Consider the following 13,830-nt stretch of genomic DNA (forward strand, 5'->3'; position numbering starts at 1 on the left):
ACAGACATGAGACAAACAACTAGCATGATTTCTCATTCTAGTAGTGCTTATGAGAGAGGAGTTCTGATTAAGCCCCAAAGCAAATCTGGATTGCAATCATGGTTATTATTCAAGTACAAGGAGAGCACTTTATTTCACATTGAGAGTTCAATTCTGACCTTTGTCTGGCAAATTATATGAAAATAATAAATATACACACACACACACACATATATATATATATATATATATATATATATATCTAGCTCTCTACTGAACACTGGGTCAGTAGTTACCAGCGTCCCCATACAGTACATTGAGAAAAAGAAATCTCTCTTCTCCCCAAATCTCACACCCATCTTAAAACTGTTATTGCAGAACTGTGCTGGTCTGTTTTCTTTCAAAGTAGTTCCTTTGAAATTGGCTGGAGATGGGTTCAAAGTGGACAATTTGGCACATTAACTTTGGAGGGGGCTGTTGTTTAGCTTCATTATAGTCTATAGAAATGTGAGAGGTCAAAGAAAATCCATGGCAATAGAAAGCCTGAGTAAAAATGTGTAGTCGATGACAGAATATATATATATATATATTTTTTTTTTTAAACCCAAAACACTGGTCTGTGCATGAGAAAACAATTTTTCTTTCACATCTATTACCTAATTAAAAGTTACATCTATTCTATGTACTTCCCAATTCTGTCTCTCATAGAGTTTAAAAATCCCAGATAATACAGCTTTCCGTTTAATCAGTTTCCTCTCATCTTACCCCACCCCCAAATCCCAGAACCTGGTGAGCAAAAGCTGTGAATCCAAGTATAGAAAAGAATCTGGAGGTCTGTATATCAAATCAGATGTACAGTTGGCTGTTAGTGTTTTCCTTATTTAATGTCTGAATTTGCTAAGAGATGACTCTCCTGGAGAGGTCCTTCACCACCCCCAGTCTTCTGAAGCCAGAGGCCCTAGAACTGTGAGGTCTGGGTGAATGAGATGGTATCAGACTTGTCGACGGCAAAGCCTCCATTGACGTAGGACTTCTTGGTGTCTGAGTCCTCGTTGTCGAGTGTTGTGGATTCCAAGGTGAAGGGGTTCACGATGTTGACCTCTGATGAAACATCCATCTGCTCCAACTCCTTCTTGGAGAGCTTCTCCACGATGCCAGTCCCAAAGGCGTCTCCAAGGACATTCACCATGGTCCTGAACCGGTCCCTGGGGAGGACAGAATGTGAGTCAGACACGAAGCCCGGGTTTCACTTTCCTTCGAGTTGGAGACAGGAAAGGACCTGAGGAATTCAGTTATAAATTCAGCAAACCACAGAGGGTGCTTCTCAGGGCTGGCTAACCAGAGGCTCCCCACTTCACAGGCCTGGATCAGGGGCTGTTTCTAAAGGCACAGAATGAGCACGTAGGCTGCCCCGGGTCCTCAGCAGTCACGACGCCCCCAAATCCAGCACCAATCTCCTAAATTCCCTCCTCTCCTCCCAAAGAAATTTGAACGCAATCTCCACAGATATTTGTGGGGAGGGTCAGGATTCATTAGTGTTTCACCCTAGCCTCTGTCTTGTGTGCATTTCTGAGCTTTCTCTTGGCTAAGGTGAGAGAACCTGGATGTTTTGTGAGGTGGTATGTGTGTGCCAAGCAGGAGTGTGTACGTGTGTGTCCCTGGTGTGCTCCTTTCTTTCCCACACAAGGTCACTCCATGAGCAAGCCAGCAAGGATGCCACTGAGTACAGGGTCAGAAAACCCAGGCCAGCCTGGGAACAGCTTGCCCCTGTGGCACCTCAGCTAGTGTTAACTCCCAGAAGGCCTGGAGGAGAGGCTAGCAGCAGGAGGACAAGGAGGTGGAGAAGGTATCTTGGATACTGGAGCACTGTAGCTAGGAACTGTCTACATGAATGTTCTTGTGAAAGCTACACCGGCAGGACAGAAAAGGTCAACGGTGCTCCCACATGTCCATTCTGGGTGCCCTCCTGCTATTTAGAATATGGACTGAACCAGTCCCTGCTGTGGACCAGCTAGTGTCTTTTTGTTCCATGGATCAAGTTGCACCTTTGACTTCTCTGGGGGTCTTGGAAGTGAAGGTCACCAGTATTCCAGGAAGAAACAGGGAGAGGAGAGAGTGCAAATCCACCACCACTAGACAGAAGGCACTTGTCTCAATAGTAGGGTATCTTGGCAAGAAAGGGGCTACTTCAGTTGGGCCTTAAAGAACCAGCAAGCTGTTTAGGGGGCCCCAGAGCAGCTTCCCAAGTGCAGGAGCTTCTGCCTTTGGGGACATGACTGTACCTTCAAAGCCACATGGAATGTTTCTACTTCTCTTTCTACCATTTTTAGCTGCTACTTGCAAACTACATGGCACTGCACTCCCCAGTAAGCTCAGCTGGGTCTGAGTGAAGGCTTGATATGGAGCAGACCTTTCCCCTGATGGCCAGGGGACAGAGCCAGACCCAGATAAAGACCACTGTACAGAGTGGGTATTAAGGTTAAAGCCGGGAACCAGGCTCATTCTAACTTTAACCTTGGGGGTCACAAAAGGCATGTTTTTACCCAGATCTTGTGCTGTGTTCCTTAGGGAGGTGTGTATGTATGAAAGAGAGGGAATGAACTGTTGGCTTAGGCTTGAATGGTCCAACTCATTCTAATCATTAAGAATTAAACTTGCTGTTAACTGAGCACATACTGCCAGCCAGATACTGTTCTGGACACTCTTCTCACAATAGCTCACTTAGTCCTTACACCAACCCCATGAACTTAACAGAATCATCCCCATCTCACAGATAATGCAGCTGGCCCCCAGAGAGGTTAAGGAACTTGCTCAAGGTCAAAAAGCCACTGAACCAAGATTCAAATCCCAATTAACCTTATCCTGAAGCCCTTGTTTGTGTCCTGATGGTGCTGACGATCTTGGGAAGGTGGGCTGACACTGAACTAGGTGGTTCTGAACCTATGGTGCTGACCCAGGGCTGGGATAGGCTAGGGTGGCCTATGGGGTTTGGAATGTCTGAGGCCTTGCCCAGTGTCTTCACCTTATTATTTTATGTTGTTTATCTCATCCCACACCCAGATCCTAACCTTGAGCATTATCAGGCATAATACACTAATGAACATCACTGCCTTTATAAAATCACTGCTTGAAGTTACGAGGAGTTAATTTTTAAGCACGTTATCAGATGGCCTGGTCAGAGGGAAATTAAAGCAGCAACAGATGGCTCATTAGGCAATCTGAGGAGAGGATGGTGACAGACTGCAGAGTCTGCATGGCTGGGAAGCGTGCCTTCCTATCCGGCAGAGGCAGCACATTTATTCCAACTCACAGGAGCCAGTCAACAGCGATGATGAGGGTGACATCCTCTGCGGGCAGGCCCACAGCACTCAGCACAATCACCATGGTCACCAGGCCGGCCTGGGGCACACCGGCAGCTCCGATGCTGGCAGCGGTGGCAGTGACACTGTAGACAAAAGACACCACCACAAAAGGAGTTAGACACCCATTTCTCCCCTCCAGGCCCCTGGTCCACAGTGGTTAGTCCTGTAGTCTGTTACTGCTGTGTCCCAGATTGGCCAGTCAGAATCTGTTCTCTGCTGAGCACCAGCTCTGCCTCATTAGAGAGTTGTGGGAAACAGAGGGGAGTGTGAGCTTTTTCCAGGGGGAGGTATGGCTCATCATTCTAACATGAGGAAGTGGAGAGGAACTGCGTGAGCAGCACACAATGAATGAGCTAGAGAGAGATTAAGAGGAAGGCAAGAGTTTACCAACCGAAGGTGTTAATGGAGGGCTTTATCCACCCATCCATGCATCCTTCCATCCTAAACAAGGGCCAGGTACATCTCCACCTGTTTGCTTCCCCCCTTCATCTGTCTACTCAGCCAAGCAATCATTTATTGAGGATCTAATATGTGGCAGGAATTTGTACTGCTTTGAAGGATGGTAGAGGGATTGGGGTAGGGGTACGTGGGCAAGGATATTCCGGGTGAAGGCAAAGGAATGAGGCACTAGCCGAGCAGTACTTCCTTTACATCACAAGACTCTTGACCTCTCTGGGAACTGCCCTTTAGAGCACTGAGTTGAGAAATAGCTATGACTCCTGTCCAGGTGCTTATTCCTGACCGCTCCTTTCTGCCAGTGGGTGCCCTTTGTGCAAAAGGAGGAGAGATCTGGAATCCAGAAGAGGATTTTTAAATACCTTGTATTTAAAAAGGTCCCTCTCAGGTGGATAAAGTGTGGCACTAGGGATGTTTCTCTTTGGAATAAGCAGTTTTCCATCAGCAACATCTTCCAGATTTAAATCTGGTCATTTTGAAGAAAACCAGGGTTTGCCCTGCCCTGAAAAGTCCCTGGATTTGAATGAGCTTTGAGGGGACCCACTATATTTTCTAGACACACGTTCTCATCCTTGGGCCAAGGATGCCACTGGGTTGAAAGCTGAAGATGGAGACACTGTCAATTTCAACTAGAAGAATCCCTGATTCTATCCTCAAATCCATATTCTTTGGGGTTGAAAAGCCTCAGAATTCTCACCAACCTGATTTACTGCTTATTCATCTGCCTGGTGATGTGTCACAGATGGTATCTGAGGGCCCAGTCGGACACAGACCAGAGTTCTTTGACAAGTGTGGTTTCCTTCAGTGGCCGTGACCACCAATTTGCAATTAGAGATTTCTGGGGCTGTCCAAATCCCTCTAAAAGTTTTGGGCTTTTGCATAATCCTTTAGATCTGTTCTGACTTAAATAGTCTTTGGAAAAGCTAAGTTCATGTCAGTGCTGGTTGAAAACATTTAAACTGAATGCATCGGTGGGTTTTCTTTGTCAGAAGTGATTTGTGCCCCTACCCACTGATCCTTCTGGGAAGCCTCAACACATAATGGCTAACCATATCCCTATGGCTTGAGGCTGGGCTTGAAACTCAAAATCCGTTTAGTCAAAGAAAACTCTGCCCATTAGCTTTGACCTTGCTGATTAAACTTCAGCCATTTGCCTGGCTTAAGTCTGAAACTTGGAACTGTAAATCTTCAGATGTGGGCAAAAATATAAAAACCTACTTGTTCTGTTTGAATATATACTAATATATACTGTTTGACTTTTGAGGGTTTTCAAAGAAGAAGACACAATAATCATCGGTAGAAAGTTCTTTCCTAAGCACTGAGATCTAGATTTATGTCAGGTCATCTAACTCAGCTCTCCATACAGGACAGGGACTAGGTAGTGAACTAGAGTGAGCATAGGTTTTAGAGGCAGACAGACCCAGCTCTGCTGTTTACTAACAGTGTGTCCTTAGGCAGGTTAGTTCTCTGAATCTCAGTTTCTTGCCTGTAAGATGGGGAGAATATGTCTACTTTGCAGAGCTGCCGGTAAGATTAGATGAGATAAAACATGTAAGATACCAAGTACAGCACCTGGATGTAGTAGGTGCTTAAAACTGAGGCCATTTTGCTCCTTCAGCAGCTGTTACAACTATTTCTGCTAGCATTACTACTATTACAAAAATGACTACTGTTACTACTACTGCTACTTTTTTCCTCTAAGCTCTTTCTAGGCCCCAAATGCCCTAATTATCTTTTGTTGTAAGAAAATTTATCTCATTTCCAATCAGTTGTAACCTTTGGTAAGTGAGTATTATGACAAACCACAAAAGGCCATGTTTTGGGTGGATGGTGCCTGTGTTTCTTTGATGTCTAGTCCAAAACAACCATAGAAAGAAATAAACTATGGGTCCAAAAATCTTACAGCCATAAACCACATAAGCCACAACTGTGACTTGTAAAATAAAAAGAAAAAAAATAGCACTAGAGACTTCCCTGGTGGTCCAGTGGCTAAGAATCCGCCTGCCAATGCAGGGGACAGGGGTTTCATCCCTGGTCGGGGAACTAAGATCCCACATGCCGCGGGGCAACTAAGCCTGTGCCACAACTATTGAGCCCAAGTTCTAGAGTCCTCATGCCAGACGGAAAGATCCTGCATGCTGCAACTAAGACCCGAGGCAGCCAAAAATAAATAAATATTTAAAAACAAAACCAAAATGACTTATTATTTCTTTCTCTCCCAGGTAGAGCCAGAGAGGATTTTTAAAGTCAATAATTACTCTGGGCCTCACAGTTGTTATTTGCTCTGGGCCAGTAGTTATCAGCAAGTTTGATTTAAAAATACAACAGAGCAGAGAGAGAGGGGTTTTCATGTGATTATTTAGTCTCTAGCCCCTAAGTTTATTCCTCTAGCAGTGAGGTTAAAAAAAAAAAGGAAGGGGTTAGAAAGATCTAGGAAACTTACAAGCAAAGCAGAGGGAGGGAATTCATCCCCCCAATGGCAAATAACTGCAAAGAACTGGCACCTCATACAACTGCTCCCTGGAAATAAGTTCAGTACAGACTCTAGTGCCACAGGCCAAGGTGAGGGAGGTGGAAAAAGGCTCTTGGAGAAGTGAAAGAACAACTGCTAGAATTACAGTGGTTGTGGAACTTTCTCAGGCATGATTCAGGGTTTTACTTTTAACATACTCTCCACTATTCAAACTAGAGAACTTCACCCATGCTCCTGGGCTCTAGCCTCCTTAGCCACTAATACTCTTTACAGACCACGAGGCACTGGTATAGTTTCCCAGCTTATGTGCCAAATGGTCTAGTTTGGACTTGTCTTCAGTTAATTTCAAGCAAACTGCAATAAATATGATTTAGGGTTGGGAAGATCCAAAAATTTACTGCACTAGAACACTGTAAGAACTTACTTTATGCCTAGGATTTATGCCTATGTCAGATGCTGAGGATGCAAGAGTGAATTAACCCTGAAAGGTTCAGATTCAACAGTGTTTAGGCCTAGGGACCCAAGTTAGTCTTAAACTTCCACTCTAAACTAAGGGCTTCCCTGGTGGCTCAGATGGTAAAGAATCCGCCTGCAATGCAGGAGACCGGGTCCAATCCCTGGGTCAGGAAGAGCCCTTGGAGAAGGGAATGGCAACCCACTCCAGTATTCTTGCCTGAAGATTCCCTGGACAGGGGAGTCTGGTGGGCTATATAGTCCAAGGGTTGCAAAAAGTTGGACATGACTTTCAAACTCAACTAAATTCTTAGGATTAACTCTAATCCCAACTCATCACTTCAAAGCAGCACTGTCCAGTAGAATTTTCCACTATGATGGCATCTATTTCTACAGCGATAGAACCTTCATGTATACTCTGTCCAATTTGTGCGTGTGGCTAATGGCTACCATATTGAACAGTGCTGTTCCAGAGAAACACCTCTGGCAAAATTCACTAATGATATTTTCACCGTCTATTTGAGCAGGCAATTTCAGGCTTCGCTTGACTAGAATTCTCTGCAAGATTTGACTCTGTTGACCATTTCATCCTTGAAAATCTCTCTTCTCTGGGTTTCTATGACACCATGGTTTCATGACTCTTACCACCTTTCTATTCTCATTCTTCTCTTGGGTTCCCCCCTTTCTGTCTGCCTCTAATATTAGGATTTTCTAGGGCTCACGCCTTAGTTTCTGTCTCTTCTCTACAAACTCTCCCATTCCCAACAATTGCTGAGAGCTTAGTATGTAGGTATCATTCTAAGTACTTTATATGCATCATCTGACTTAATAATCACTATTTGCATAAAATGTAGGTACTATTATTATCCTCATTTTACAGGTACTCTTTATGCCAGCCACACCAAATAATCTGTACTGTGTAACTAGGACACGGTTACATCAAGACCCCTGTTCAGCCTATTCCTTTTATCCAAAATGCTCTCCACTTCCTCTATCAAATTCTTATTCCTCTTCTAAGACTCAGCTAAACTTCCCTCTCTTCCAGGAAGCTTTTCCTCACCTTACCAGGTGGACCAACCTTCTTTCTTTGATGCCCCCTGTGTCCCACATTCAAACCTCTATTATAGCTGTTACCATTATCACTCAGCACTTATCTGAAGTGAAGTGAAGTGAAAGTCTTTCAGTCATGTCTGACTCTTTGTGACCCCATGGTCTATACAGTCCATGGAGTTCTCCAGGCCAGAATACTGGAGTGGGTAGCTGTTCCCTTCTCCAGGGGATCTTCCCAACCCAGGGATAGAACCCAGGTCTCCCACATTGCAGGCAGATTCTTTACCAGCTGAGTGACCAGGGAAGCCCGCTTATTTAGATATCTGTACACCCAACTTACCTACCCCTTAAAAGCAGGAACTACCCCTTATTCAACCTTGATTCCTTGATACCTACTCTGTGCCTTAGCACCTTGTGGGTGCACTGGGATGAGAACACAGAGACTCCCTGGTTCTCCAGACCTGATGCAGTATTATGTACCACAGTCCTGCTACTTGTAATACAGATGCATTTAATCTTGGGAAGAGATTTTGTAGACCACAAAAATAAGTCTATAGCCAGACCATCCATGATCTCCCTCCACAGATGAGTTTTACTTGAGAGCAATTCCAGTTACTGAGATGAAAATGAGTGTGACTTCATGCCCCACCTGATAGTGATGATCTGCCCAACGCTCAAGTCCAAATCATTCAACTGTGCAATAAACACGGCCGCCACTGCTTCATAGAGTGCGGTCCCATCCATGTTGATTGTAGCACCAACGGGTAACACAAATCTAGTGATCCTCTTGTCCACTCGGTTCTTCTCTTCAGTGCAGCGGAAAGTGACAGGCAGTGTTGCTGAACTGTGTGATAAAAAGAGAAAAGATATGATGGCCTAGGAATGCTGGTCCTCAACCCCCGCCTGAAGTGACACCTCAATTCCAAAAACTAAATCAAGAGCTCAAAGTATGATGGCACTTTTGGTAGGACCAGGAATCAGAAGTCGCTGTGCTTGTCACTGTCCCCAGCTATGACACAACTCCCTCCTGGGTCACAGGCCCTGCCAAGAGGGCAATAAATCTCCAGTAGGGTGAAGAAATGTGTGTAAGGTCAGAAACTAGGCAGATCATTTCTCAAAGGCAGCTATAAAACCCCCAACTGTAATCAGTGCTTCATCAGGTGAGGTGAGAGTTGATAAGGCTTGGCTCACAGACTTATTCCAGACACCCCTTTTTTTAAACAAAATTTTTTTTTTAATATTTGTTTATTCATTTGGCTGTGTGGGGTCTTTTTGACAGGCAGGATCTTCGATCTTCATTGCAGCATGCTAGGTCTCTTAGTTGCAGCATGTGGGATCCAGTTCTCTGACCAGGAATTGAACCTGGGCCCCCTGCATTGGAAGCATGGAGTCTTAGACACTGGACCACCCAGGAAGTGGTGGTCCACCAGACACCCTCTTCTATTTACCTGGAGGAGATCATGAGAGCTGTCAGAAGAGCCTGGGCCATTCCCATGGCGAACTGGAAAGGGTTCTTTCGTACAATTATGAAATATATCAGTGGGAGAATTACAATGGAGTGGATTGCAAGCCTGTAAACAGGAGAGATAAACAGATTCACAGATGATATTATCTCTTCATATTCTTTTTTTTTTTTTTCAAATAGCATTTTTACTCATGATATCATTCAACTTTCATTATGGTCCAGTGAGAAGGAGGACAGGAATATATGTCTCCAGTGCACACATGGGGAAGAGGAGACTCAGCAAATCAAATATCTTGTCAAAGTTGGTGGCTAAGCCAGTAGCTGAGTCCACATCTCAGAGCTCACAGAATAGTTATGTCATGCTGCCAAGCCCTATACCTGCTTTTCCTGCTATGTGTGCTAACATGCTTTCACTTCCTTCTGCTGTTGAATTCATACTCCTCCTCTAAAACTCAGTGAAATCTCCCCCTCCTCCTGGAAGCCTTCCCTCACATTCCCAGGTCCAGCTGACCTTCCCCTCCTTGGTAACTGTGGTCAATAGTATCATAGCCCTTACCACAGCACTCAGCCTGGACCACACCACTATCCAGTTGGACAGCACCGCCGTCTAAGAGGGGAGTCAGGGTGCGTAAGGAGGAAGTTATCCCTGCTCTCCTACAGTCATATTTCATGACTGACCCTCTTTTCTTTGTCATTCCTACATTCCAAACTATTCCTCGTTTCACAAACCAAGGGACTTAAAAAATGAAACTGATTCAGCAGATGCCATGTAAATGGCAACTTAGAGTTTACAGATTAGTTATGTGAAGCTGAAATAATAAGAAATGGTCATTTAAAATATAGATCCTGGAGGTCAAGAAAGGGATCTTACAGACAGCCTATGGCTTAGAACTATGAGAAACTGACTTTTAGTTTTCTGTTAGGAACCTAGATAGGTTGATGGGGCAGAAATCAGCAGAACCCTCTCATTAAATAGCTCAGTATAATAAATCTCAGCCATACCATGGCCTGGACACAGCCCCTGGCCTCCAGTAAGGTGGATGGTCCCACCTCCATTACTACTGGGGCCCTGGAATTTGACTCTGGCCTTCTTCTCCATTGACCAGCATGACTCTGCTTTTAGTAAACACAGATTAAGATCTGAATCCTATGCAGTGGATACTCCCCAGTGCAACTGAGTTCCAGCAGGTGAGCTGATTCCTTCAGTTGGGTTTTTAGGGGAATTGACCTGTGTGAGTCAAACTGATGATGGTTAGTTATTCCCCTGGTCCATGTTTCTTTTTTTTTTTTGTATTGGTTTTGCCATACATTGACATGAATCCACCATGGGTGTACATGTGTTCCCCTTCCAGAACCCCCTTCCCACCTCCCTCCCTATCCCATCCCTCTGGGTCATCCCGGTGCACCAGCCCCGAGCACCCTGCATCGAACCATGTTTCTTAGTATATGTGATATATCCTGCCCCTGGACAGACATCTGGGGGCATCATTCATAACCTGTCCCACCACATCTCCCCTCAAGGAACCAATAAGGGTGCTACAGGAAATATGCACAATATGCACACAGCTTTCTCCTGCTTTGCACAGTTCCTACCAACCTGAAGATTCTCCAGCACCCTCTCTGATGATGCAGGGTATGACAGTGCTTACCAGCCCCCCAACAGGGTTGGAACCAACCACCCATCCCACTCCTGCTTGCTCCAGTCCAACTTAATTTAGGCCCTGCCTAATTTCTTTCAGGCTCAGGGTACATGGGGACTGTTCTTACTTGTTTGGTTGCTTTACATCCTTGAAGAAGGGAAGGCCAGGAGAGGGCCAAGAGAGGCTACCAGTGGGTTTTTCTCTTAAGAAATGATTTTAACATAGCTAATAAAGGCAGTGACAAAGCATGGTCCAGGCTGTTCTGCCAAGATCTGGAAATTAGCACAGTGTGATCCACCTCCAGTTCAGCTGCTAAAGGGCAGCCCTTCTCCCTCCTGCTCTCTTATCTCTGAACCTCATCTTTCCCTGCCTGTGGGAGAGAAGCCAATTTAACCAACTGAAACCCGAGCTCTCAGCAGAAATTCATTGGCTCAAATGAGGTTTCATTGTCTTCCCTTGAGTCTGACATACCCACTCAGGACGGTGGCCATGTAAAGGCCCAGTTTGCGGAATATTTCCCAGTCTTCAACTTCTATGATCTTCCCGGCAATCAGGAACAAAATACCAATTGGCATGTAGCTAGAAAGTAAGCACAAGAAAAGACATACTTCTGTCATCAAATATTTTCTCAGGGAGGAAATGCTGGGAAAGAAACAAGCCAGGTCATATACCTCAGCTTGGGGTGTGCCCTCAGCTGGGAGGGGCACAGGGTATACACAATGAAGCTAAGGTCTCAGTTTCAGCCCAGCTGGACTACACTGGCTACAGGTTTCAGCACCCCTGTGCACCTTAAATTCTACCCACCTATGCCACCATAAGGGGCACTCTGGTCCATACTCCATGCCTTGCTCCTGTGCACATACACCCTGCTGACTGTCATGTCCGCAGGTCTCTAGCTTGATTCTCCAATCATGGCCTCTAGGCTTTTTTTAGACACAGTCATCTTGTTTCCCAGGTAGTAGTATCAGCAACAGAACTAGTTATGTAATAGCTCTGTTGTGATAGCTCTGTTTGTGGAGCTATCATTACATGCTTTGCATTGGGTTAGGTATTTCACAAGCATCATTCACTTAATGTACTTCTCCCAACTCGAGGGGTAGACTTTATTATCCTTTTTAACAGATGATGGAGCTGAGGTTCAGGAGGATTAACTGAAATAACTAAACCCTTTACTGTCACTGTCAAGGTCTATACTTTGAACCAACTTGCTGTGAGATAAGTGGGGCAGAGGTCTCCCAGGCAAGGTGGACTTTTCAGCATCTCCAGGGACAGGGCAGATGCTCACGTGGTGCAGCTGCTATGCTCACCTGTGGCAGCTTTCATTTGGATGTATTAGGGCCTGTGTGTACCTACTGTATCCCTGCTGCGTGGGGCCTGATAAGGAAAGCAACCTGTGTTCTGGAAAACTCCTTCAAATCACTCCTTTAAGAGTTCTTTCTTACATAAATGCTGCTTGGTTGCAAGGTGATCTAGGACTTTGGTAGAAAAGACAATGACTGATCTCTAGACTTTCATTAGTGAACTGAGTCCTAAGTAATACGTGGAATTATTTAATACTCTAGTGTCTTGCCCTCTCTAGGGTGAGGTGAATTGAGAAACATAAACCTTTTCCTTCTAGTTTTGAAGGGTCAGCCATCAGGGGAAGCAAGATGGCATTAACCGGTGTCTGCTCACCACATAATGATCTGAACAATTTTCATGGTTGCATCACTCAAAGCATTGAAGAAATCCACCAGAATCTGTCCCCTTTCTCCCATTTTTCCAATGACAATTCCAAAGACGAGGCAAAAGACGATCAAGCCCAGGACATTTATGCCATCTGAATACATGCCTACGACTTTGTATTCCTTTGTTTTGTTCTGTGGATCAAAACCAAGAAAATAATATTGATGCATGATTATAATCTTGTTAGAATGCATAGGCCCGGAAACAGGAAGATATGATAGTCAAACAAACTAGTGATCTACCAACAACTTAGGATCAACGAGTTTAGGAGCAAATAATAAAAAAAAAAACACCTATGCATGTATCAAATTTTACTGCCCCCACTTCTGGCATTGAAGTTTGAAGTGATTTTTTTTTTTTCCCTCTCTTTCAACAAATCCATACTTGACTATTTCTTTTGAAGATTTCTTATTCTGGGGTGTTTTAAATTTTTAATAACTTTAGGCACTTTTCAGAGTTATTTTAACTAGTAGTTACATTAGGAGTCTGCATAAAAAGATACGAATTAATAATGTAGGAAGCTCAAAATATTTACCAGTGCAGACATTTTTAGGACACTTTACTATCTATTTTATCCTGATAATGAACACAGGAACATTTTTTACCACCTCTAACCTTAGATAACCAATAGGATTTTATTTTAGATAAAAATTAACCAGATATCTACTACTATGAACCATTTCTTCATTTTATCCTGGGTAAGAATAACATGGAGACTTCCCAGGTGGCTCACTGGGAAGAATCCGCCTGCCGATACAGAAGATGAGGGTACAATTCCTGGGTCAGAAAGATCCCCTGGAGGAGGAAATGGCAACCCACTCCAGTATTCTTGCCTGGAGAAATCTCATGGACAGAGGAGCTTCCGCGGGCTGCAGTCCATAGGGTCGCAAAGAGTTGGACACAACTGAGCACACACACACATGAGTAGCATGAGATATACCAAGAGATAATTCAATCCTAGTTGTGCAGCATGAGCTTAACTGAGAGATTTCACAGGAAGATAACATATTCTGAGTGGTACAAACCAGGTTTATAAAGAATTATGTGGATGAGCCACTGGGGTACCAATTATTTCTTACTTATGATCTGACATGATCAGACACATATTTATCAAGCAGTTAGTGTGTTAACCAGAGAAGGCAATGGCGCCCCACTACAGTACTCTTGCCTGGAAAATCCCATGGATGGAGGAGCCTGGTAGGCTACAGTCCAGGGGGTCGTGAAGAG

The 13,830-nt window shown here is 44.4% G+C and overlaps 1 protein-coding gene across 1 annotated transcript in view; it reads right to left on the reverse strand.

The window, feature by feature from the left end:
• Positions 1-566: 566 nt before the first annotated feature.
• SLC1A1 (solute carrier family 1 member 1) overlaps positions 567-13,830 on the reverse strand; it is an 83,064-nt gene continuing 69,800 nt past the window's right edge. Inside the window, exons 7-12 of the mRNA XM_081502267.1 lie at positions 12,553-12,737; positions 11,350-11,457; positions 9,222-9,344; positions 8,423-8,617; positions 3,290-3,424; positions 567-1,184 (exon numbers count right to left, since the gene is read on the reverse strand). Of these exons, the coding sequence (XP_081358393.1) occupies positions 938-1,184; positions 3,290-3,424; positions 8,423-8,617; positions 9,222-9,344; positions 11,350-11,457; positions 12,553-12,737 (993 nt within the window). The 3' untranslated portion in view covers positions 567-937. The remainder of the gene's footprint in view (positions 1,185-3,289; positions 3,425-8,422; positions 8,618-9,221; positions 9,345-11,349; positions 11,458-12,552; positions 12,738-13,830) is intronic.

This window comes from Giraffa tippelskirchi, chromosome 1 (assembly GCF_054371585.1).
Source record: "Giraffa tippelskirchi isolate mGirTip1 chromosome 1, T2T-mGirTip1v1.2.pri, whole genome shotgun sequence".
In the NCBI taxonomy this organism is placed as follows: domain Eukaryota; kingdom Metazoa; phylum Chordata; class Mammalia; order Artiodactyla; family Giraffidae; genus Giraffa; species Giraffa tippelskirchi.